General features: G+C 40.9%; 2 protein-coding genes across 4 annotated transcripts in view; both read right to left on the reverse strand.

The window, feature by feature from the left end:
* The window catches only part of KANSL1L (KAT8 regulatory NSL complex subunit 1 like), a 60,023-nt gene extending 51,876 nt beyond the window's left edge, over positions 1-8,147 (reverse strand). For all 3 annotated transcript variants that reach the window (XR_008967035.1, XM_057389864.1, XM_057389862.1), the window contains exons 1-2: positions 7,980-8,147; positions 716-1,833 (exon numbers count right to left, since the gene is read on the reverse strand). Coding sequence is in view for 2 of the 3 variants with exons in the window: in XM_057389864.1 (XP_057245847.1) it covers positions 716-1,803 (1,088 nt within the window). In the remaining variant the exon portion in view is untranslated. The remainder of the gene's footprint in view (positions 1-715; positions 1,834-7,979) is intronic.
* A 376-nt stretch (positions 8,148-8,523) lies between these two features.
* Positions 8,524-24,478, reverse strand: ACADL (acyl-CoA dehydrogenase long chain). Its single transcript, XM_057389867.1, has 11 exons — positions 24,318-24,478; positions 22,354-22,515; positions 19,793-19,930; positions 19,191-19,355; positions 18,217-18,283; positions 16,838-17,002; positions 16,095-16,196; positions 14,136-14,249; positions 11,852-11,979; positions 10,539-10,625; positions 8,524-9,176 (listed from the first exon to the last, which is right to left on the reverse strand). The coding sequence occupies exons 1-11, from the start codon at positions 24,389-24,391 to the stop codon at positions 9,083-9,085; spliced, it is 1,296 nt and encodes a 431-aa protein (XP_057245850.1). The 5' UTR covers positions 24,392-24,478; the 3' UTR covers positions 8,524-9,082.
* Positions 24,479-24,781: the final 303 nt, after the last annotated feature.

The following is a 24,781-nucleotide window of genomic DNA, read 5'->3' on the forward strand; positions in this document are numbered from 1 at the left end:
GCAATTTTATTGTTTCCTCTTACCCACCACTGATTTTCAAAGCCACAATGATTTGTATTGACAGGATTCCTGCCAACTCAAGRCACTATTAATTAATTATATGAATTTCCCTCTGGTTCTTCCTGAAAAAGATACCAGCAACAATATAAATACCASTGCTAGCTACATTCATAGTTGCAGAGTGACTTCAGTATGTAAATTAACATTTAAAAAATTGTAAGTTATAGAACCAACGTTTTTCAATGTACAGACCGGCAAATACTGGATCGCTTGACACCTGCATCAGATGATCATTTTTACWCTTTATCACATCATAGTGGATTTCAAGATCCTAACATTGACTAATTCTTAGTAACTCCAGAGTATAATTTAATGGCCCATCATTCTGTCMCAAAGTATTTACAGCTATCACTATTTTATTTACAGCACCATTTGAGTATTGAATTATCAGCAGTATTGATGCAACGCAAACTGATAAGAGTGCAGTACAAACTCTARTTCTCCAAAGTCTAGTAAAGCAATTGCTCCTTAAATGCATAAATTCGAAGTTCTTACTTTCTGCCAAACCTAGCTCACATTGTCAGTCTTGATGATTTCAGCAGGATTATCTATTGAGCGCGCTTACTCACACAAGAAGCAATCTGCAGGTCTAGACCCTTCCACCCTGATTTATAAGCAAGAAGCACATGAGTCTAAGCAGGAATTTAACACTTACGCTTCCACAGTTGCTCTTAAAGTCTGTTCCTCACCATCTTCATCTGAGCTGCTACATGTTGCATCAGAGTCCAAGTCCTTCTCCACGCGAGACAGCAGCCCTCCAGTAGAAAGTGCAAACCCACGGATTTCACCTGGTGCAATGCTAACTCCATTCTGTACATCCACACTTGAACTACTTTCCAAAGTAGTTGTGTTGTTTTCTGGCAAACTTTCAGTGCATCTGAGGGAGCCATTGCTCAAAAATCTGGCTGGCTCATGGAAAACCTTCATTCTCTGAAGCTGATGTTTCACAAAGCATTTCAGCTGCTGATCACAGTGTTTGATAACATGCTTTGCCAGGAGCATTTGTAAACGCTTCTGAGTTCTTTTGGCACGACTGATTTCCATTTGTTGCTTAGTGACACACTGGAGTAAGCGAGCATACACCTCCTCCTGGATGCAGCTCAAAATCCCTTCTGAAGGCCCATGAAGAATTTGGTGTAATAAATCCCCTTTTATTGTTTCAGTGCAGACTTCCAAAGCCCTACCCAAAACCCCATTCTTCTTGTACCATTTACCATTTAAAAGTTGCATTTCTTCTGCATTACTGGATTCAGTTAGACTTGAATCTGAAAGTCTCTGCATTCCTGCCAGGTTTGGAGATGTGGTCTCTGAAAACGTTGCCCCTTTGAGCTGTTGCTCAGGTTCTGAGTGACTAATCTGACCAAATGATGTGTCAGCACCATTATGTAATGACTTTCTCATCTTGGAGCAGCCGGGCTCTCCCACTTTTGTCTGCTTACCAGTTTTGTTGCTAAATGCAGAATTTGTACCCATTAACAAGACAGACTGATAGCACTTGGAGGATGGTGGGGAACCAAAATGCTGCACACTGAGGATATCATTCCTGAGGTTGGGGTCASCAGTGGGGAACCCCAGGACTGAGCAAGTAATCTGTGCGATGGAGTCCTCTTTTATCTTCTCTTCCACTGCTCTGGAATTTTCCATGCACAAAGCTGTATCAGACTCCATAGCTCTAGAGGACAAAGAAGGTGACAAGTGGATACCATGACCTTTTGTTGTTGCCTCCCTGAGGGCTGGTGTCATTATAGCTACTGTAGGCAGTTTACAGCAAACCTGAAAATAACATGGGCCATGTAAATTTTCTCATTTTCATGACACAGTACAAATACAACTCTGTTAGACATTTCATTCTTTCAACATTTCAACATTATTCAAATACTCTATAAAAAAGGACATTATCTAAAGAAAACAGACTATGCTCCCTCCCAAGTCAAACAAGAACACCCTCTCTGTTTTTTCTTTATTTCATTCAGAGGCTATTCCATGTGCAATGAAAGCCTTTACCTCTCAGGGGAGTAACTGTTAATACCTCATTTCATTTTTGATTCTATCGCTCTGAGAAATAAGACCAAAAAAGTTCAGAACTGTCATCTAACCTTGCCCAGACTGAACCACATGACCATGAGAAAGGTGACTGGCACTATTATGAGAAACTATTATTTATTGTAAATCTATATAAACCAAGCATTTGATTAATTATTAGATATTCTCATAAATACACATTAGAAACCAATCAACAAGGCTCATGCTTTCAAAACAGAAAACTCTAAACTTCTAAAGTTTTCCTACGAAAAAAATTTTTTTTCTTTGCCTTTGTATCCCATTYTTTATTCATCAGGTACTATCTGCATAATACATACAGTATATTTTTCGTAACAATTTGAGAAAAGACAGTTATCCTTGACAAATCATTTTGCTTGGGGCTTGCCAGTTAAAAAAGGGTTCCCAGACTCTGGGATCAAAGGACCAGTGTCAACCTTCACCCCTTCCTGCAGCTATGCTGCCAAGTCATACCTTATCTATTCCACAGCCTACCATGCAGGCATCACTTGCACAGTACTTACAGCTTTGTTTAGGAAATGGTTAAATTAAACCGAATGAATTATTTAATTGAACATGGCCTGCAGCAGCCTGAAAGTTCCTGTCAGTTCTTCATTAAGTAGCTAGAGACAAAACCAGAAACAGTAAAAGAACAGTAGCAAAAGTGAGTGTAGCACAGTAATGCCACAGAAAATTCTGCTGAACCATGTACTAGTTGAGCAGCACTTCCACTGTGTTCGTTTTAATGTGTCCAGTTTCCTTGATCACCACAGCAACTGCCTAGCTCAGCGATTTTCAATACACAGATCTCATAAGGGGTCAATGATTCTGAGACTGACACATATGGATCTTAAAAAAAAATCTGTCTGAAGCCTTAGCTTGTTTATAAACACAGGTTTTCCACATTGAAGGGGCTAACATTAAAGTGAGATGTGGAAACCACGGAGCTGAGAATACCAGTCTGGATACTTGCTCCTTAAACCTCAAAACATAAAGCAAAACAGAGAGAGCCCAATGCTCTAGTTCTGCCTTACCACTGTCTATATGCTTTATTCACCTTTCATTGCTCTGTGTGTACTTCTCATGAGGTTTTCATCTCTGTACATCACCTACCCAAMGTCATTGGGATAATGTTTGGTGGTCCGACTGCTAATCCTAAACTATACCATTAAAATCCCCAGGATTTTAGCTTTTATAAATTGGCCAATAACTTCAGCCTACAAAGGAAGTGATCACAAAGTCCTCCCAGTGGATAGCTGTTCAGGAAGAACCCTGTTCTAGGATCAGACAGGGAAATGCACTGATGAGAACTGGAGCCCCAAATCCTAAAGGCTCTGGTGACTTGACAATGCTCTCAGCACCTGGCTGACTCATGTCTTCCCTCTTGTGAAAGCTAGCAGGCCTCAGCATTTGTAAATCCAAAGGGGTATGGATTCAGACACCAATGCATCCCAGCCATTAACACGTGGCAAGTAACTATATCAAGCCAGAGAAATTTGGCGTGGCTAAAATATAAGGGGGAGAGAACAGTTTCTCTGTGGGGTTAATGTGAACTCAGGAGTCCCTGCATTTGACCTCTCCCTGGGAATTCCAAGAAGCTCTCCCAGAAGAACACCATCAGCCTGGTAGCTATATGCACTGAGCAATGTGTTATAACTGATCCTACTTTACTATCTACCTCCCTYAGTCCAARTAGTTTAATAGGCACAGGTTGCAAYTCCTGAAAGCCAGGAAACATCAGTACACAGTGGAGCTGCTGTTCAARCAAAAAAGTCATTTGGAGATGTGGATCACACACCTGTATGAAGATGGAGGTTATTYAAAGAACTGGAAGCACAAAACTTTAATAGTGCTGTGTTTTAACTTGATCATATTCCCTCAAATACCACGTACCCTTTTGGTACAGTTTCAAATTTCTAAAATTGCAATGAATACCAGTACTAAATTATTAATCTGCATTTTTTTTTTTTTTTAATCTGGGGGACTTCTTTTTAACTCTTTTAGGAGAAAGAGGGGAAGAAATCAAAGTACCCTCATATGGAGCACAAACATCGAACTAAAGAGCATTGGCAAATCACTAATTTGGAATGCCTGACAGAGAATGCTTAAACTATGATACAGATAAAAAAATCAGTAAAATGCTTTTGAAGAGGGAAATCACTCAACCCCTTATCCAGCAACTTGCAAATTTCACACAATGTTTCTGCCCTGAAGACAGTCATGTGAGACATTCAAGTGTGCTCATTTCACTACAGTGACATCAAAAAGACTATATAAAAGCTGGTACTGTCATAATCTCCAGACCTTGGCATTCCTCCAAGAAGTATCATAAATATACACACACAAAAGTCATAGGTGCARGAACAAAACAAAGTATCAGCTGCAAAAAGTTATACACAAATTTTRGTACAAGTACTTGGCTTGACAAGAGTTGTACAATTTACAATTTGACACATTATATTTCATTTAGGCAGAAAACTGCAAAAATAATTTCACTCCACCCATACTGGAAGTGAGTTTCCAGATCAAAACCTACTACCTTCGAGGAGAGAAAAAAAAAAAAAGGCCAAGAGGGAGGGAAGACAAGTACTGCAAAATGGTATACTGGAAGACTATTTTCAWTCTGGGGAAAGCTTTTTTTGTCATAGGTAAACATTTTAAAGATTTTTTTTCCATTGTGTATTACTTGAAGTTTCAAAACCAGAACAGCTGAAACGTTGCTAAACTGGCAGTTTGCTTTTCATCTGCTGAATAAACACTCTACTTGACAAACTAATAAAGTATTTGTAAAAGAAAAGCTGACATTAAGTAAGTACTGGGGAAGGGAAGAAGCAAGTACCACACATGCACAATACAGCAACTGATGTTTAAAGTGACTTCATGCTTATCCTCTCCTAATGCCTTAATTATCCAGGAGGATATAGCTGGGAATTGCAGTTTACCACAGCCCAACCTGCACCCYGCTCCCTTACATTATTGCAGGTTCTTAATCCCCCAGTAACTCCTGCTCCTCTCTACCTCTGCTGATTTCTTTAGTCCTCCCTTGACACTTCTGCCTTAGACCCCTTTCTTACCAGGCTTAACTCATCCRAATTTGGCTAAAATCTGAAACCGGTGTTTTCATGTTAGTGATCAGCAGCACCCTATAAAAAGAAACACCACAAAACCTAGCTACAACCCAGCACAAGGGGTGGCATTTCCTCCCTTCTCAATTTTTGTTTATAGTCCCTTCACTTTTTGACTCTTCTCTTCCTTGCATAACACTATCACTTCGGTTACACAACACTGCAGACAATGTTCTGTGGGATTTTTGCTTGGAGGGAGGATTGCTTTGTCTTTTAGTGGATTTTTTTGTTTGTGATATTTTCATTTCCAATGACAATAAAACTACACTTGAATGAGGCTTTTTAAGAGTCCTCTTGTAGCAGCTTTCTCTCCTTGTAAATTGAGTCATCTCTTCTMATCACAAACACCTGAAACTTTCTTCTTAATGAGATTCCTCAAGACCAGGAGGARATTTTTACATTTACTATTCTTTTTGCTTTCAAACTCAGAAGCCTACCAGCAACATTTCAAGTTAATASGGCTATTTCCAGTTTATTCACAGATTAACAGTGTTTCAGGTAAGTCAACTTCCACTGTTTATTCCTTGCCTAGACAGAATTTCAAAAGCTAAGTCAAGTCCCTGACAGCAGAAAGCACCTTGAGAAACACCCAAAATTAACCTCAGCAAGAATGGTCAAAAATACTGTATATCAACCTGTTTAAGGCCTCTTAGAGACAACCTGCAGAAGAGAGGGCAGCTACACGAGCAAACTACAACACAACTGACAAAACCTGGTTTCTTACTGCTTTGTACTATTTGTCCTGTAATCCCCAGCTCCTCTTGGACAGCCTCTCTGACAAYCACTGGACAAAAATAAAGTGCTCTGGCAGACAGGCAGTACTGTGGCACTGCCTCAGCTGAGTACAGTGGACAGGACCTGACCCTGGCCAGCTTCTCCAACCTTGCCTGTTGGGAGGCATCCCTCAGGCTTTAATTACCAATCCCAGTTTTCAGAAAACCGACAGGATCACAGTGATTTCTAAGAATAGCAAGAAYAGCTCAAGAGCATAGTCTGCAGAATAGTCTCACAGAATACTCTGCAGCAACAACTCAAAAAAGATATTGGTCCCACTGGGCATGTCCTGCTTAGGACTATGAAAGAAAAAGGAAAGAAGTCCATATTTAACACACCTGGGACTAGCCTTTAAGAGAGAAAAAAAATCATTTCAGTAGGCAGCTTTTGTTTTCACTTCAAAAGCAGACCAATTACTCATTATGTGTATTTAAGCATTTTAGTATTTTGTTCTATTAATAGATTGGAAAAAAAACCCATAAACCAAAAGAGGATTAYGTGGGGAGTCTCAGCTTTCAGCAGTGCTCACTGTGCAGGCACAACTATCCAGACAAAACTGCAACTCCACTGTACAGAAGATATAAACAAAAATTCCTCCTGTTTGAGACAAAAAAACTACCACCAAAAACCACAACATTCCCCCCGCAAAAGGATCTCTCTTTGAACACTAAGAGAACACAATTAAAGACAGACCACCCGAACTTTTAATAATAAAAAACATCCAAAAGGAGGCACTTCAAGTGGAACTCATTAGTATTAATTTATGATAARATCCATGACACATTAAAATCTCTGAACAGGTTTGTTTTCCTCCTTGTTCATATGTGCTTCTGAGCAGAGAATCAATACAATTTCCAAGTTTACTACCACATCAACTAATTCCTGTTCAGTCTGTAACAGCATATTTGCAAAGTAACRTTTGAAATAATTTTTGATACATGTTAAACACTTTTTGTAGTACAACACATGCCTCCGTAAGTAGGTTGTACAAATGCCTCTGACATAAATATCTACAATATTTCCTGATACACTGCAAAGTCCATATCCACATTTCAGTGATACTTTTGAATTTCAGCCTTTGAAGAGGGGGTCATAAAATCTGGTTTTACATGAGACCTATTCAGCTCTTAAGACACAAATTAAGATGACTGGAATTTAAGCTCCTCAGGATATTCCCCAGGATTTCAAACCATGGATGAATATAGCAGGAGTGCTTTCTGAGCTGGTATGTCCACCAGCCTTTATCCAGTGCATTTCTCAGTATTTCCTTTTTATTAAAGTAAGCACAAAATGGAAGTATTTACCCTTTRACAAAAAGCATAGTTTCATAATTTGGATTTTTTTTTAACTGGCTCACATTGCAAACTGGAAATTGAAAAGTCCCATTTTTGTTTTCCATTAGAGAGGGGGTAGGCACAGAATACAGTCACCACTACAGTTCTGGGGAGAGAGATGCTTCAGCATTTTGCAAGTAGGTAGCTTGCAAAAAGTGGGTAGAAATTGACAAAATAGATGGAAAGACTAGCTCAGGAGCACAGAGGAACTCTCAAGACAGACTGCGGGACACACCTGGATCTGAGTTGCTCCCCAGAGCTTTGCCAATTACTTTATCTTAAGTATCCAGCTCTTTAAGCGGTCTGCACTCTGACAAATCTCGTCCAGGGTTACCCCAAGGCGAAAAAAGTACGCGAGCGTAGGTCCACGTCAATTACCCGAGGGAAGCGTCAATCCAGTGTTTAAATCCCGGGCGGGACACGCGGGGCGGACGCGGCGCGACCCCGCCCACAGCACGCGCGCGGGCTCCGCCCCCGCCTCAGAGCCGCCGGCCCCGCCCCGCCGCGCGCACGGACCGTTACCCCCACCCCRCCCCCACCCCGCGCATGCGCACTCGCCCCTCCTGCCGCGGGAGCCAACCGCCGCCCGGCCCCTGCGTGCCCCCGCCGCCTCACAGCGCCCCGCCGCGCCGCGCCCCGCGCTTGCCTCGGCGTCCGGCGAGTTCTTCGCAGCGGAAGCGGCGCCGCCGCCGCCCCTATCCCGCGCGGCACGGCGCTCGCCGCGGCTCTCACTACCGCTCTTGAAGAGTCCGCGCCCTGCTAAAGCGCAGCGCGGCGAGGCGGGGCTTTCCCCGCTCCTCAGGGGGAGGAGCGTGGCCAATCCGGGGCGCCGGGGGCGTGGCCCGGCTTGGGGGCGTGGCCGTCCGCCATTGGCGGGCTCCCGCCTGACGTAAGACACCACGCGCCCCCACACACACACCGCCCCCGCGCGCCCCGAGGCTGTGTGGAGCAGAGGGGTCGGAGCCGCTCACCGCTCCGGACAGGTGCAACTTTTAACGCCCAGCACGGGTAAAAGGCTAAAAAACCCATCAGCACATACATTCCAAGTTATTATCGCCACTCACGTTCACCAGCATCATGCTCCCTTCCTCCGACATTCCCCTCAGCACCGTGAGGTCAACATGGGCACAAACGAAGAAGCCCCGTTCCCCCGCGGGCTTTGAAGTAATGCGGACAAGCATGAGATTGCATAGAAATGCTTTACTATGTTTATTTGACTAAAGTAATTAAAATAAGGCGTTCCAGGTTAGATGTAAACATAGAGGTCAGCTGCATAGCAGAGGGCTGCTGCACAGCGAGCAGGTGTATGGCAACCACAGCAACAGTGTCAAGTTCTACTTGTCAAGGGGAAATACAATTTCAAAGTAACRTTAATTTTGTTTCTTTGTTAAGAACATGGTTTCTCTGGAGAGTTGATTCTGATAAGGAAGGTTTGGATTCTACACAATGGGTTCAAGTCTGAAAGACCAAGCTACTCAACATTCCAGACAGAAAATTGCCTTTCACTACTGMGACTCTGGATATCCAGAGAAYTACTCAAGGTTGTCCAAAGATATTTAAATTTTAAGTTCATTAAATATTAGATATCCTGCATGTGAGCACACTGTTGTTACTAACATGCACTTTAAGTGTCACTTCCTCTGAAGGAACAGCACATTTATTTTACTTACATTCTSATGTCTGATTTTATGCCATATATTWATAAAGGAAAGGATTYTGCAAGACTCAGCAAAGTAGTAAGAATCTGCCCTACTTGTCACTGACAATGTCTCTAGCAATAAGTTCTTTCATTATTTCATTGGTACCACCATAGATAGGCTGRACACGGGCATCCACAAACGCTCTGAGGGAGGAAAAAACAAAACAAGAAAACATTACAACTCTTCAGAAGGAACATACAGTCAAAAGAGAAAATTGTTTTATCTTTGGAGATCCCTCTTTTGAAAGTATACTATTTCCATTGACAAAGAAGTTCTTATTTTCTAAGAGGTTTCAACTACCTAGAATATTAGAACTTTCCAGAGTGCCAAACCACGAATTGGGTCAGTATCTCTTCCCTGGCTYTTTGTTTATTGCGTGAAGTCTCCACTATTGCCTCTAATTAAACAAAAAACAAAGCCCTATAAACCCACACTCCTGCTATTTCTCCACTCCCATATGTTATTCCCAGTGACAGCACATAGGATGATGACAGAGAGCTTTTCCATTCTTCATTCTGCATCATCATATAGAGAACAACCTAGGAGCAATGTGACATTCTCTGGAAATCCACATATTTCTGCTTCACAAGGATAATAAAACCCCATGTGGGCAACTACTGTACACATAGACAAGCAYGGGTTTGAGGACACCCCAAATAGGGCTTGCTGCCCTTCCTTTAATAAGACAGGGTACAGAACACTAACAAATTACACTCATTGTAACACRGAGGAACTAGTTAAAGCACCATTTCATACTCAATGTATTTAATTTTTTTTGTAATTTTAAATTTTTTTTAAACCTACTCAGTTAAAAAAGTAGCATACCTATTTATGAYAACTGCACAGCAATCCTGTTTTTGCTATTTCTACTGTCAGATTACCCTCTTTGATTTTTTTTTTAAATAAAAACAGCACCAAAACCTCTACTTAATGTGGCACCTGGCCCATACACAAAATTCACAGATGCTACACGAGGAAATATACAAAAGGTTCGCAAATGTCTCTAAATTCATAAATTCAGAAAAAAATGGGAATGGCAAATTCCTTTTTCTCTATATAAATCTCTTAACCTTTTCATTTTAAAAGGTGAAAAAAAGCTGAATGTAGCCAGTTATGCTCTTGATTTGACAATTTGATACTCATGGTATCTGATCAACATGTTTTCTTCATACACATGCATTTAATTTCAAAAAAAACTAACTAGCTCCCCTCATTTCTACTTCTATAGTTTTGCTTCTGTTTTTTCAATTAACATTTGCTTCTAAAAAAAACAAATTCTATTCTGTGAAAAAACAGACAACTGTTGAACAGCTTATGAGTCGTTCGGAGAATCAAAACAAAGCCTTCCTGCAGACATCTGTAGATTCTCTTTCAACTGAACATGTTGAGAAAAGGCACAGTAAATCACTACCAACGCTTAATAACTGACACACAGATGTAAAGGAAGTGCCTCATTTGACTTTGSTGGTAATCCTGCATCATRCAATCTGAAATGTTCCACTTACTTTGCAATYGGATACTCCCACATGTACCCCCATCCTCCATGCATTTGTACACACTGCGTCGCTATGCTGTTTTGGAGATCAGAGCACCTTAAATGGCCAAAAGAAAATTTGCCTTTAGAATGACATTATGTTGCAAAACATTACAAAAGATAAAGATATGCTAACAAGACAAAAACATAACATGATTAGTAAGAAATAAATACTGCTCAATTTAACACATTAAAGATTTGTTTCCTTTATGGGGCAGCTTTCAGACAAGAAAAAGTTTCAATACAGACAGGCCTGTTTACCTTTCTCACAGGCCAAGAGAATCCTTTTGCAAAGCAAAATACAGTCTCTTTTCTTACCAAATCCCTCAGCTCTGTCAGAAATTAACARTAAACCAGGCTTCTCCACCTCATTCCCACTAGCAACACACCAGGACTCTCTTTGAGCATAACCATCACYTGGGCATTATTTATTTTCCTCAATAAACTTTATAGCCTTCAATTTTAAAACATACTGTAATTCTTCAAAAGCATTTGTTAACTGCAAAATACAGATTTAATAGCAAAAAAAATTTAACTGTGCTGGAAGCTCAAGCCAAGGTTAGAAGACATGAAAAAAMCTACTTTCTAAGCACACAGCTTTCAGTGGCAACAGAAGAAATGAAAATGACAAGTCAATCGCTTCTCCTGGAAGAGTGGCCTTTTCCCCAAATTGATCCCTCACTCAGTTCATCATACCACAATTATTATAAAAACTTTAATTCTGCAGCAGTGAGTTACTGCAGTTGTCTTTACACGAAGTAGAGGGTGAGGCAGAAATAGCTCTGGACAATAAAGGAAAGCACTGTTCAGTTTCAGTTACAGCAACAGCCATAGCCAACTATTTCTTCCCATAACCAGATAGCCTTGAAAACTGGCTGGGCCAAACAGTGATTGTTAAGTAACATTAACTAAACATATCATAGAGCTTCAAATATATTCAAATTTTGCCTCAAATACTCAAATTTTGCTTAAAAAAAAMMAAAAAAAAGCCATATACCCCATTAAAAAAAAACAACAAAGAAAACAAMAAAAAMCACCCAACAAAAATTGCTAGAGTGAAATGTAAATTTTTGTCTAAATACCAACGGAGAACTCACTTTTACTTAAAGCTAAAGCTGAGCTGTGATCTTGTTATTACTGGAAGCCTATTTTAAAAGTGTACCTTTATTTTGAAATTGAYCTGGTTAACCAACATCAGTTGTTAATGTAACTGTGATTTTCTTGACCACATCATTAGAGTTAAGATCATGCAAGTAACACATCCAGCTGACTGTAAGTACATACCAATACTTTGCCATCGAGGCTGTGGCAGAGTCCAGGCGTTTATCTGCATGGAGCTGCAAACAGTTGTCCATAAAAGCTCGGGCCACACAAATCTGTGTTTTTATTTCAGCCAACTTGTGCTGTACTGTCTTGTTTTGGAAGTGCATAGAGAAGGCAGAGGAAAGAAGTATAGTGCAGTTTAATACTTTAGGTAGAAAAAGCAGTGTTTTCCTAAAGGATTGCTTTTAGAAATCACTATTTTAAACAACTTTGGCCTCTATACATCAGAAGACCCCTTAATTTCCAGACAAATATGTCTTCATTCAATATACAAAATTACTGCTCTTTACTTGTCCAGGTCAACTCAAAACATGAATGTAACAGAAAAAGCACAAGAGAAAGAGAAAACAAATTCCTAGAGAGCACATGGCAGAAGGCTCAGAAGGCTGTCACTTTCAGCTCCCTCTTGTGAGGGAACATCCTTTCACTCTGTAGAGCCACGAATTTTCCCAATTAATTTACATTTCACCATCTATTGAATGCTTTTTACATAMATTCTTCAGTGTTTAAGCTACATGCAAAGAAATGGAAGCAAAAAATAAGMAATTTGAGACTATGAGACAGTTTTGCAGCACTGAGTTCTGTCACATTGGAAAAGAGGACTAGACAGAAGAGGTAAAATCCATCGTAAGGTTATGTAAAACTAGACCAGGCAGCTATTTCATCACCTTCTTGTAATTCTGGCAGGGAGGGGATAAAAATATCACCCAGTAACAAAAGTTCTTTCTTMTTTCACTTCTAGAAATGTATATTAAAATTAAAAAAAAACAAACTTGCTTCTCTCAACAGTTAATATACTGGACCAGTATACCAGTGTACCACTACAAAAATGAAAGAATTAATTTCAAACACTGTAATGTGGCATGACTAAAGGAATTAGCTCAATGCAGAGCTCTAATTAGAAAGGATTATTTATAATATACACACTCAAGTCATCAGAAACGCAAAAGGGAAACTGAAGAGGTATGCAAAAATGCATTATTTTGGCAAAAATAATACATAGTTCATGAAATTTACTGTCCACCTGCTGCCTGGCAATGGCCTAGCCTAAAAAAAGATTATTTTGGAGATCACTGCACAGTGAACTACTAAAAACATGACATTACATTAAAAAAGATATGTACATAAAAAAAGGTAAAATACAGTTATTTTGTGTTACAATTGCACAGTGCACATACTAAATTCCATCTGGAATTATAGATTCCTGAAAGTTAACTTTAAAAACAGATGAAGATCATAATCCCCTGAGGGATACCTAGCATTCCAGCCTCTGAAAGTTCAAATTCTGGTGCTCCTCACAACTAAAGATTTGAATTTGACAAACAAAGTCTCAAGACATAGAAACTGAYTTTTTGTTAATTATTTCAAAAGTTTTTAAAAAAAAAAAGAGGCAGCCAACGTCTTTAGCCCATATGAGTCACYTCTATCCTATAAATCAAACATACAGGAGCTTGGCCTGCTTCAGCCYTAACAGTTAATGCCATTTTCAGGAAAACTGTAGTATCTCAATCCTGTGGAAATCAACATCTGTTTTATGACTAAAGCTAAACAGTATAGGCACAAATGTCTCAAAATTCAATTACCTACCCCCCATCAGGATCAAGCTCTGCCCATAGAGCATGATCCAACAGTTTTATACAGTCACACAAACACCCAGACTGATGCTGGCTGAGGAATATCATTACATCCATGAAGCACCTCTGCAGCACTTGGGCAGCAAGATCACTGCTGGCAGAACSCACCACCAGCAGCCTCCAAAGTAATTTTTCTGCAATGCTCTGTGTGCAGAGGTACCTGCACAGGCAGTCCCCAGGATTCCAGACAAATACATGCAGGTATGATGGACCCTGTGATAAGGACCTCTGGCAGGAAAATGGAAGCCTAAGTTCAACAAGAGAATTGTTTTCAGCAGCAGCAAAGAGCCAGTATACTTTCTGCCTGCCTATYTCCCTCCCAGAAGCAACACTGCTGGAAAGTTACCTACCCAAGTCATAAAATATACACATTAGGGCTTTTCTGGTCCTTTTTTAACATTATTACTTCTGCATTTCAAAAACGAACGATGGGCACGGAGGCAAACAACAGCTGCAACAATACTCTGACAGTGAAACACGTGCAAATAATCCTTTCAAAACAGCCTAGTGATTTTCATTTGGTTGCTGTTTCACATACACTGACGTACTATAAACACACACTAGAATCTGTAAACACGTGCCTCACACTGCAAGTGTGAGTTCTAACTCACCTGCAAGTGTGCAATTGTCTTCCCAAAAGCTTTCCTTTGCTTCACATAATTCCTTGTTTCTTCAAACATGAATTCACAGCYGGCAAGAGCCATATCAGCAATTAGCAGTCTTTCCTTTCAAAACACAAATTACAAAATCCATTATTTTTAACAAATTGACTTAGTCCTACATTTTTCCACATCGGATGCACAATAAGGACACAGATGTTCAGTGTTGTTCATTAAAGGAGTGGGAGCAGAAGTCACACAAAATATCAAACCAGACATACTGCATTACTGAAATTAGTAAGTGGGACAAATGCCTTGCTGCCTAAAGCTCACTATAAAGTCTTTACACGGGTAATGCTCCTGAACACAATGACTCAAAAAAATAGCTACCCATTGAGCACAGGAATCTTACCAACTGAAAAATTTGCATCACATTCTGTTTCAATTACTGGCTTTCACAGTTCAGATTAAACAACAACTGTATTTAACCATTTCAATGGGACAACTCTAGGAAAAAACCCTACAAAACATGGCTGGTTTTTCCTTCCTCAGTAGCATAGTGAAAAATAAAAACTAAGCACAGAACAATTGTTTCTGGCATTACACTGAATCTGTTCATGAGCACATCTGTTTCTTTCAAGCAGTAAAAGATTYCTTTTCATCAGGTTTTGTATTTACTCACAGTATAAAATTAAAAAACATAACCCCTACCAAATGAGGCAACTACAAAGTAATAGCTTTGACAAAGCACAAACACATTTTGAAAAACCACATTGCTTCCTTGTCCTCCCAAATAATTCCAAAACTTCATAAACTAAGTCATAAACTAGCATGATACTTTGGCAACTAAACAATTTCTTCCCTTTGTTATATGAACAGAGTTCAACATAACTTTAATATACTCCTACTTGCAGAAGAGCTAGATCAGCAGTGCTTGTTTCTTTTAAGGAGAGTGCCAAATCAGAGCTCTCCAAGCTATAGTTAATTTACTAAGCAAAGTGCTTCCATGCTAGAAATCCATGGTATGTTCTTTTTAATACACTACCCTCAGGTTCTTCAATAGCTGGGTCATTGGTTAAGAGATCTGGCTTTGAGTTGGTGGGATATCAGCATTTTTAGCAAYGCCCAAAGAATTACACATGWAGCATTGCATGCTTCAGTTAAAAAYCATCAGTATCAACACAACACTGCATACAAGACTGTCAGAGACTGGAAAGGATCGATGTCTTAAGACATTTTGAGATGCATGTGTGGGGGGAGAGGGGCAGGTTGGGCCCTGCTCTGGTGAGGTGTGCCCTGCACTGCACACCACACCCTCKAGCCCAGCCCTAGAGTAGCCCAGCCCCACAATGTGTCAGGCGTGGCACACCAGAGGTAGTGTCCCAGTCTTGCCTAACCCAACTCCTGAGTGGTCAAGTGCCCAAAGCCCCATCTGGGGGGAGGGCCACGGACACTCTGGGGTGTAAAAAGCTGACCAWAGGGGGAGCACATGTCTTGACCCTATCTGCCTCTTGCGAGTTTCTACCTCATCATGGCTGGAACTCAAAAATTGRTAGTGATATGAGTGTTTTTTTATCTTTTCTATCTGTCTTTCCCCCTTTTTTCTTCCTCTAATTTTTTCCTGGAACATTTTGGGTATTGTAATATCAAACGAGTTTAAAGGTTGCTAAGYTAAATGGACTAAGTAAATGCTATGGTGTTTTATGTTAATTGGATGTTACATTACATCCTTTGCCAAAGTTCCTTGATTTTCTRTATTTTGCCAGTWAACTTGTGTAATTTTGACCTCTTGAGAGTATCTGGTCAGTATTTCTCCTGTGAACTTAACCCACTGAAATGTTTTGGGGTGTTACAAAGACATCCTGCTTTGGCATCCCAGGTGGCTCACACAATACACAAACTTCAGGACTAAATGACAAAAACTATCTCTGTATTCTTCCTGTGGACAGCAAACATGCACATTCCTTTTACCTGAGGGAGCTCTGCCATCAGATAGTAAAAGCCTTTGTTCTCTTTTCCAAGCAAGGCACTGGCTGGCAACCGCACATCTTCAAAAAACAGCTCTGCTGTGTCCTAAGAGGATTTGAAATGCAACAGTTGAGTCTGACATTCTCATCTCRTTACACTAATTTTGCCCTAGTTTTTTTCTTGCTTTTGTGCACTCTAACTTGAAATTCCAGAATTGTTTAGCCTGGAAAGATCCTCTAGAAGTCATCTAGCTTACATTCCACTCAGAGCACCTCCAGAAGAACAATCAGCTGAAGGCCTTGTCTAGTTAAGCTTTCCAAACCTCAAAAGATGGAAGGCTCCAGGACCTCTCTTGGCCCCTGTAGAACTATCCAATCACTTTCATGGTGGACTTTTTACCCTAATACCTACTTAGAACATTCCTTAATGTAACCTGTGTCCWTTGCCAMTCTCTCTTTGGCTGTCCTCCTCAAAGAATAATCAGGTTCCACCATTTCTACAGCCATCATTAGGTAGCAAAAGGCAATAGTAAGGCTCTGTTCTTCCAGGGTTCTTCAGAGCAAACAAATCCCACTTCCTCAGCCMCTCCTCACACATCACATGCTTCAGACTTGGACAGGCAAAATCAGGATACATTTGTTGCATGTTTGTGCTCTAAAGTCTAACWGCTAGAATAGCACCCTAGTGCCATCCTTAAGTGGTTTAGACTTCCTTAGTCTATTGCWTTAGGGGYTGTATGAACTCACTTGAGCTTTCAGGCCAATTTTGTTCAGTTTGCGTCCTTTGATGAAACCTTTTGTYCCATTTTCCACCAGGAAAAGGCTGATCCCATGAGCAGGGGATCGGGCCTCCCGGTTTGTAACTGCAACCACGATCACCACATCACTCATCCAACCATTAGTGATGAACACCTGTAAGAAAAGGCAACTTTGAGCAAAGCAAGGTGGATAGAGATTAGAAAAGATCACCAAGCAGCAGAAAGAAAAATTACACTGACACTTTCACAGGTGAACTGAAAGACAAGGTTCACGTGCCCAGAAGAATTTTAAGCTTTTGGTACAAGTGTTTTGGAACAAGGYAAACATTAATTTGAGAAGTATTGTGTGGGCCAGAAATACACAGTTAAAGAATRCACAGATCTGTTTCTTTTGTCTGTCCCATGATAAAGAAAGAATACAGTATCTCATGTAGATATTGAACGAACACAGAGGTTTTCTTTTCTAGAAATTAAATTAGTGAGGCATAACACTCAAAACTATCAACGGCTTCTTGTCACGACTGCTTCCTATTATCCTGTAGAACAACTGATGAGCCTGTCAATGGKATCCATCTTAAGTCCAGCAAAAGAAAGGAACTTTCTGCCCTGCTTGGCTTCAAATGAGCAGCATGAGCACCTTTTTAGCAGCTGCACATACATATTTGCTTGCACACATTCTCACCACTGATATTCTATTAAGACCAGAAGTCTCCATCAGTACTATGTTAGCAGCARCAGTACAAAAGAAGATTAAGAAATTTCATCACTTTTTTAAAAAAGGCTCTGTTGAACCCATACTCCCACTTCAACACCATTTCTGCCTTCTTGTTTTTATGGTAATGAAAGAAGTGGTACTTTGCCACAGCTTGACAACACATTCAGAGCATCTGATGCAATTGTTTTGTTTTTCTTCTAACATGACCAGCAAGCTCCTGAATAAAGATTCCATAGCTTGCTTTGTGGAAACACAAGTTTTTACATGGGCCACAGAAGATTTCACAGTGGTAGTGTATATATTTTATTGCCAAACATCAATACTAAAAACCAGCACATTTTCCCCCCCTTTTTTCACAGTTTAAGGGAAAAATAAGCCTTTTAATAGGGTTATTTAAAAGCTACAGAAAGCACCTATACAAGCCCTCCCATWAATCAATTTGTAAATTGCCTGCAACAGACATATATCAAGACCCATTAAAAAAAAGTAACTGGAAGAAAAAAACCCACCTACAATATGACCCACACAAAAAACCCAAACCAAAAGTGAAAGAATTGGGAGGAGATGCTGTGAGTGGTGCATATCCTGCTGTATTCAACTAAATGCATTCACTTCCCAAAGCCTATGAGCCATATGTATGTCTGTGCACTTACCTTACTCCCATTAAGAATCCAGTCACTTCCATCTTTCTTTGCATATGTCCGTATTCCCTGCAAGTCACTAAAATGAAATTCAAAAAGAAGCTTTAAAAAAAAACATTCTGGAAGCTGCAATTTTTATCATGAAGTCTATCCAGTCCAAAATAGGGCAAATTTTATACCATCCAGGCACAGGTTCAGTGAAAATAGATGAGGATAGTGCGACACAGTGAAATAGCCAAGTGTTACAAAAACCCCAAGCATGCTGTGGAAAAGGATGACAAATCTGTGTAACCATAGAGGAGCGTGAGGTCCTGTTTCCCCACCACTGCTTGTGGGAGAAGATGCAATACAAGCACTGACATAACAGATCAGTATTCCCTCGCAGCAGTGTGCCTCAGATGACAAATGCCAGACAAAACCAAATCCTCTAAGTCGGCTCAGTCCTAATCAGGAGGCTCTTGAAAAGCCATGAGCAACATCTACTATTTGTAGAAACATGACACCAACAGGTTTTGGACCTCATGTGTCCCTCTCCCTTTTGGAAACTCGTCAGATCAGCAGTGTCTACTCCAAATGAATGCTGGGCAAGGGGAGTATTTCTCTGAAAAGGTTCAGAGGAAAGAAAAGTAAGGTGTTCTACTCCACAGCAAGCCTTCTTTACCAAGTTATGTAATTACCCCCAACTATGCTTCATGTCACAAGTAGGGTCACATAAAAAGCAGGTTGGTAATTATAAGCTCAGACTGCAAAAGCAAATACAAAGCATAAATGACCACAGTGGGACAATACAGAAATGAATTCCGAACTACTATCTTAAAATGACAAGGCTGTAATAAAGTAATCTATAACAGGKTTTTCAAGTCTTACCTATAACGTAGGATAGCATAGTCAATAAAGTAACTAACCAGGAGGCTCAGAATGTTTTTTACTGGCAAATCAATAGAGAGCAAATGATGTTAAGACCATTGTATTAATATTTGGCTTACCTGCCAGCCCCAGGTTCTGTCATGGCAATAGCTCCAATGCAYTTGCCTGCAATCATTTGAGGTATAAAGTGCTTAATCTGTTCTTCAGAGCCATAGTTTGCAATGTAAGGCATGACTATATCTGAATGAAGGCTGAACCCTGGGCCTGTACAGTTAACATACATCCTGGAAAAAAAAGGGAGCAGGGAAATTCAGAAAAAAGTACTACAGAGACTTGAYCACTCAACTCTGCACTGTTACAACATAGACCCAATAATGAAGAAAACCCCAATACACAGAAGTCTCAGAGAGCTGCTGGCACTTCTACCATTATTTATAGAATGTAATTTCACAACCAAATGGGTATATAGTCTACCAAGCTAAAAAAAAAAACAATGCGTCTTCCAGTCGCAAAGCCAGTGGAGAATAATGACACTTGTCACTCAAACAATGATCCAGAATACTTAAAACAGAAGGGATTTCTAAACTATCCTTTCCACAGGAAAGATAACATTATTTTCTGTAAGCAAAYGCAGTCCAAAATGAGGACAAATTTATGGGGAAAAAATACAGTCACAAACAATACCATCACTGAAATTCTTCCTGAAGCATCTAGTACTTACTGCTCCTCCCAGACAATGGCTGAAGAGAGAATATCCGCTCCAATGCCTCCATGTTTTTCAGCAATAGCAACACCCAGCAAACCCTGCTGTCCAGCTTTTTCCCAGAGCTCCCTGCTCACTTGGCCATTCTTCTCCCATCTGCAAAACAAACATAAAACTAGGGTCAYGCTCTGAACCCTCCATCTGCTATTGTTTATCTGTCATGGCTGCTGCTTCAGACTGGAACACCAACAGACAGTGTGAGGATACAAAGACAACTACATTTCACAGCCAAGAAGCAGTGACTTCAAATCTTCAGGGTTTCTGTTCAAGTCCACAGATGCCACTGGCATTACAGGGACAACAACTATAAAACAAGTTTGAACTCCTGCTTCCAATGTGTAACCTGCATGATTTCATTAAGACTTGTCATGACTGTTACATCAGACTAGAATATAGGCAAGTTAGTCTCAACCATCTGGATAATTACAGGCAGGTCTTTATCCTCATGACATTCCATTTACAAATGCATATTTACCCACAYACAAAATGAGTATAACACACCAGTTTCTTTTGTGAAAGACTTCAACTGTACCAATGAAAAACCCCTTACCAGATCCAAATGATGTAACAGTCAGTTTTATATGAAAATAGGTCCCTGTGCACTTCTTACAACTCAGTACTGTTTCCTGGTAAATTACTGCTTTAAGGTACTTTCAAGTTTGTGTAAACAGATAGTTGRGGCTTACCTGCTGACAGTTTGCAAACTTTTAACACCACAGGAATCACCCATTCTTGGAAAAGTAGTGCCTCTTTATGGAGTTTGCCAATTCAATAGAAAGTTGGATGGCCATTAACAGATCAGGTTTTCTTTTTTTTTTAATGCCTTTTTTCTTAATGCCACAATTTAAAAACTATATGGTAAACAGATTGTATCAAGAGACATTCCTCTGATGCACATGTGTGCAGCAGAACTATACYGCAGCTCTTTACCCACAGTTAATTGACTCTCTTATCCTACATATAGAACAGAATCATAGAATCACAGAATGGTTTGGATTGGAAGGGACCTTAAAGCACATCCAGTTCCAAGCCCCTACCATGGGCAAGGACACCTTACACTWGCCCAGGTTGCTCCAAGCCCTACCCTTGGACACTGCCAGTGACTGAGCAGCCAATTCAGTTCCTGTATTTAAGCTGGAGCTTTTGCTCCTACAAAAATTTTACAATTTCCTCCCAGAAATCTTAAATCTCTTTTTACCATCTTTGCTTTCCCCCAATCCTCACTTTCAGAGACATTCCCTTCTCTACTTCACCCAGAACCAAAGCTACTCCTCCTCACAATAAWCCACAATAACATTCACTGACGCTACATTTGTCTATTCATCTCAGACCAGACAATATACTGTGCCTGAAGTCTCCTTGTTTACTTGAAAGRTGTCAGAAGAGTGTTCATCTGCCACTAAAGTGATGAAAGAACACAAGTTCAGTTCGTTCCAGCCTCTCTAAGAAATTGTTGTGTCAGCAAGATGGCAAACAGGACCTTCAACAATCTCAAGCAGAGCCAATATGCGTTCACAAACCTGTCTTTTAACACAAAATGAGGAAAAAGATCTGGTTTAACGGGCATAACATGACTGTATAGTGGAAGAGAACACTACTATGAGGTCGTGGTTTGAGGACAAAGAAGTCACCAACCAAACCTGCTATAAGCCTCCTGCTTGTCATTCCTGCCCCACAGCCATAATGCTCCACTCACTCAACTGAGGCACCTCAGCTGTTTGTGGATATACATTTGAGCTGAGGATATTCTCATCTAGCAATTTCAAAACAAGCCCTTCAGTAACCCTTCCTGTTTTCACTTCAAGCAAACTAAAAATTACTAATGACAGGATTACGGCTTGACATTTTCAATTCAAAACCTGAGTTCATTTCCTTTCTTCCCACAACTATGTGATTGCATATAGCTAAAATAAGGGCTAAAACCACCCTCCAGCTCTAGTTCAGTGAAATTACAACACTTCTACTCCGTACAGAAAATGCACGTATTTCCACAGAAATGAAAAATAAAGAAATTCAAACAAAGATGTTTTTTSCAAGTTTCTAGGTAATACATAATTCATCTCACCATGCTGTATGTACTTGTATGTAGCTACAAAATCTACTGCAAGAAAGACAGTAGATTCTGTTCTYGACACATGATCAAATCCTTTTTCAGTAACTATTTTCCAAGAATGTGGGAATTGAACTGTCCCCAACTCTACCCCAAAATCACTAGTGTCAGTTAATCCTACAAGCAGGGAAACTTTGCTGCAACTCTGCAAATTGCATTTGTCTATRGGCCTAAACTGAGGATGCCACATGCACTGGAGATGAAAGGATGCTTTCATTTTTGATTATGTGTGATTTTCCTTCATACGTGACTTTCACAGGCTTGTTTTAGTTCAGTAAATTTGAAACACAAAGCTAGTACATGAAAACAAATAACCTTTTTATCCTATTGTATCAGGAGTAACACTTCAAAAAGCATTTGGGGCAAAATTGCATATTGGCAAACCAAAATCTTGAAGAGGTTAACTTACTCTGCATGAAAAGGTAGCACTTCTTCCTGAAAGAACTTCCTGGCACTCTCCCTGAAGATATCATGCTCTGATGAGAAGATCCTGCGAGTGCCTATATCCATCAAAGTTTTAGCAGAAGATGGTTCCAGGCGCTTTGTGCCATGCTGTTCTGTTTGCAGAGGACTAAAAAAAGACAAATTAATGCATCTGTTAGGATGCATCCTATTTTCATGACMCATTTAAAAGGGAGGAAACACCTGTGTCATTAAACACAGTTCACATCCCAACTCTGGCACACCATTAGGTCTAAAGGATACCCACAATAAATACAAAGAACTAACATACACTGCATTCTACTGGCTGTTAACAGAGGTAAAGCAAGACTAGTTTGTCCTTAACACTTCAAATAAATTAAAAACTGTATTAATAAACATATAGGTAAAAGAATAAAGTTACCCTAATGAAAACACATGTAAAAATAAAATTTTGGTATAAGAAAAAAAACCAACAAAACCAAAAAACAAACAAAACAACTGAAACAGTGATAAATGTCAGTAGTAGAAACCACATAAGGTTAAAAATAATTACAAAATAAGAAAGAAGGGTTTATAAAGCTTTTGTAGGGATTTGAAACATCAAGGATGATATTTTAAGGCTGAAATGAAAAGTCACTTCTTGTGCATTGGATTCTTTGACTTGCTTTTATTGTATTGCCATGAAACATCAGAAGTTTTAAGTACAAAGCTGAGTATATGGAAAAGGCACGCACTTTTCCTTTCTCAAACTATTTTGTTAATCTCTCAGTTCCTCAACACATCAACTGTGTGTAGTCCTGCAGAACTCAGCTGAGCCTACGYTTATTTACTCTGCTATAGAGACAAAAGTTGTCATTTACTACCACATGCAGTTACTCAGGCTCTGCCAGTGCAATAATCCCCCTGAAACACAGACTCTGTTTATTCCTAATAGTATTTGGAAAAAAATGTGATGCAGCAACTGGCTTGTTGAGTATTTTGTACCCTCAAAGCTAGGCACACAGTGACCCTTTCAAAAGCTCCACCGTTGTTTAAGCTGTTTAAGATGATGTGGAGCTTATTTAAGCCCACCCTTTTGTTTAATTGTGGCTGACACCCCACATGTCACCCAGGGAAGGGCCTGGCTGTTCGACAGTTCTGGGAGAGACAACTCCAAGTCTGGGATGCTGTGATCCCACTCCTGCCCTTTTGCTCCCCCCGAGCCCGAAGAGCAATGCTGCTGCCACGGAGCAAAGCAATGGCCGGCCAAGGACGCGCCCGGCTGTCACCTGCTGTCACCAGGGACTCGCCGCTCCTGAAGTGGAGCAAAGGTCGGGACATCACGGGGATGCGCTGGCGACTCAGGGGCTGCCTACTGCCTGCAGCCACAGGGCACGGCCGCAGATACACACAAATACACACATATACACACAAATATACACACATATACACACAAATATACACACATATACACATACACACATATACACACATATACACATACACACATATACACATATACACACAAATATACACACATACACACACATACATACACACATATACACACAAATATACACACATACACACACATACATACACACATATACACATATACACACAAATATACACACATACACACACATACACACACATACATATACACACATACACACATATATACACACATACACACACCTCACACGCACATACAGCGCCTGTAACCCTCCCACCACACGTACACAGAGCACACGCATCCACACTCTCCTAACACACACACAGGTGCGTACAGACACAAAGAATGAGTGCGCTTCCAGCACATASAGCCCCATCACCCAGCACACACGTACCCTCACGCAGGTGAACACACATTGACCCCGATGTTGAAGGAACCGAGCTCAGGGCCCTCACCCWCCCTGACGGGCCGGCGCTCCCCGGCCCAGCGCTGTCCACCGGGCCGGCCCCGCTCACCTGGGCTGGGCGGAGAAGAGCCGAGAGCCGGCGGCGCGGAGCAAGGGGCGCAGGCGGAGCAGCTGTGCCGCCATCTTACGGGCCACAGCGGGACACGGCAGGACAGGGCGGCACCGCCGCTGCTGCCCCGTGAGTTATCACCGCCCCGCCTACGGCTGTAAAGCTCTTCCGGGCTGGAGGCGGGCGTATGGCGAAACAGCTGCATAATTAATATTTTTCTAAGGTAGCCTTGCAGTTATGTTACGAAGGGCGCGGGAGCAAAGGTGACAATTGGCCCGAGAGGTTGTGCGCTAGGAGTGGCTCGTGTGATGGCACCGGCGTGAGGCGCGACCCTCCGGCCATGGCTCCGTTCTCCCTCAGAGCCCTCAGGGAAGGGGCTGCCCGCGCCATGGCGGGAGCCTGAGCTCCTCCCCTCAGGGCTGCCCCTCCTTGGGCCTTCTCGCTAGTTTGCCTTCGCGGGCCTG

The sequence above is a fragment of the Malurus melanocephalus genome, unplaced genomic scaffold, assembly GCF_030028575.1.
Source record: "Malurus melanocephalus ecotype Western Australia unplaced genomic scaffold, MMel_1.1 scaffold_20, whole genome shotgun sequence".
Classification (NCBI taxonomy): Eukaryota; Metazoa; Chordata; class Aves; order Passeriformes; family Maluridae; genus Malurus; species Malurus melanocephalus.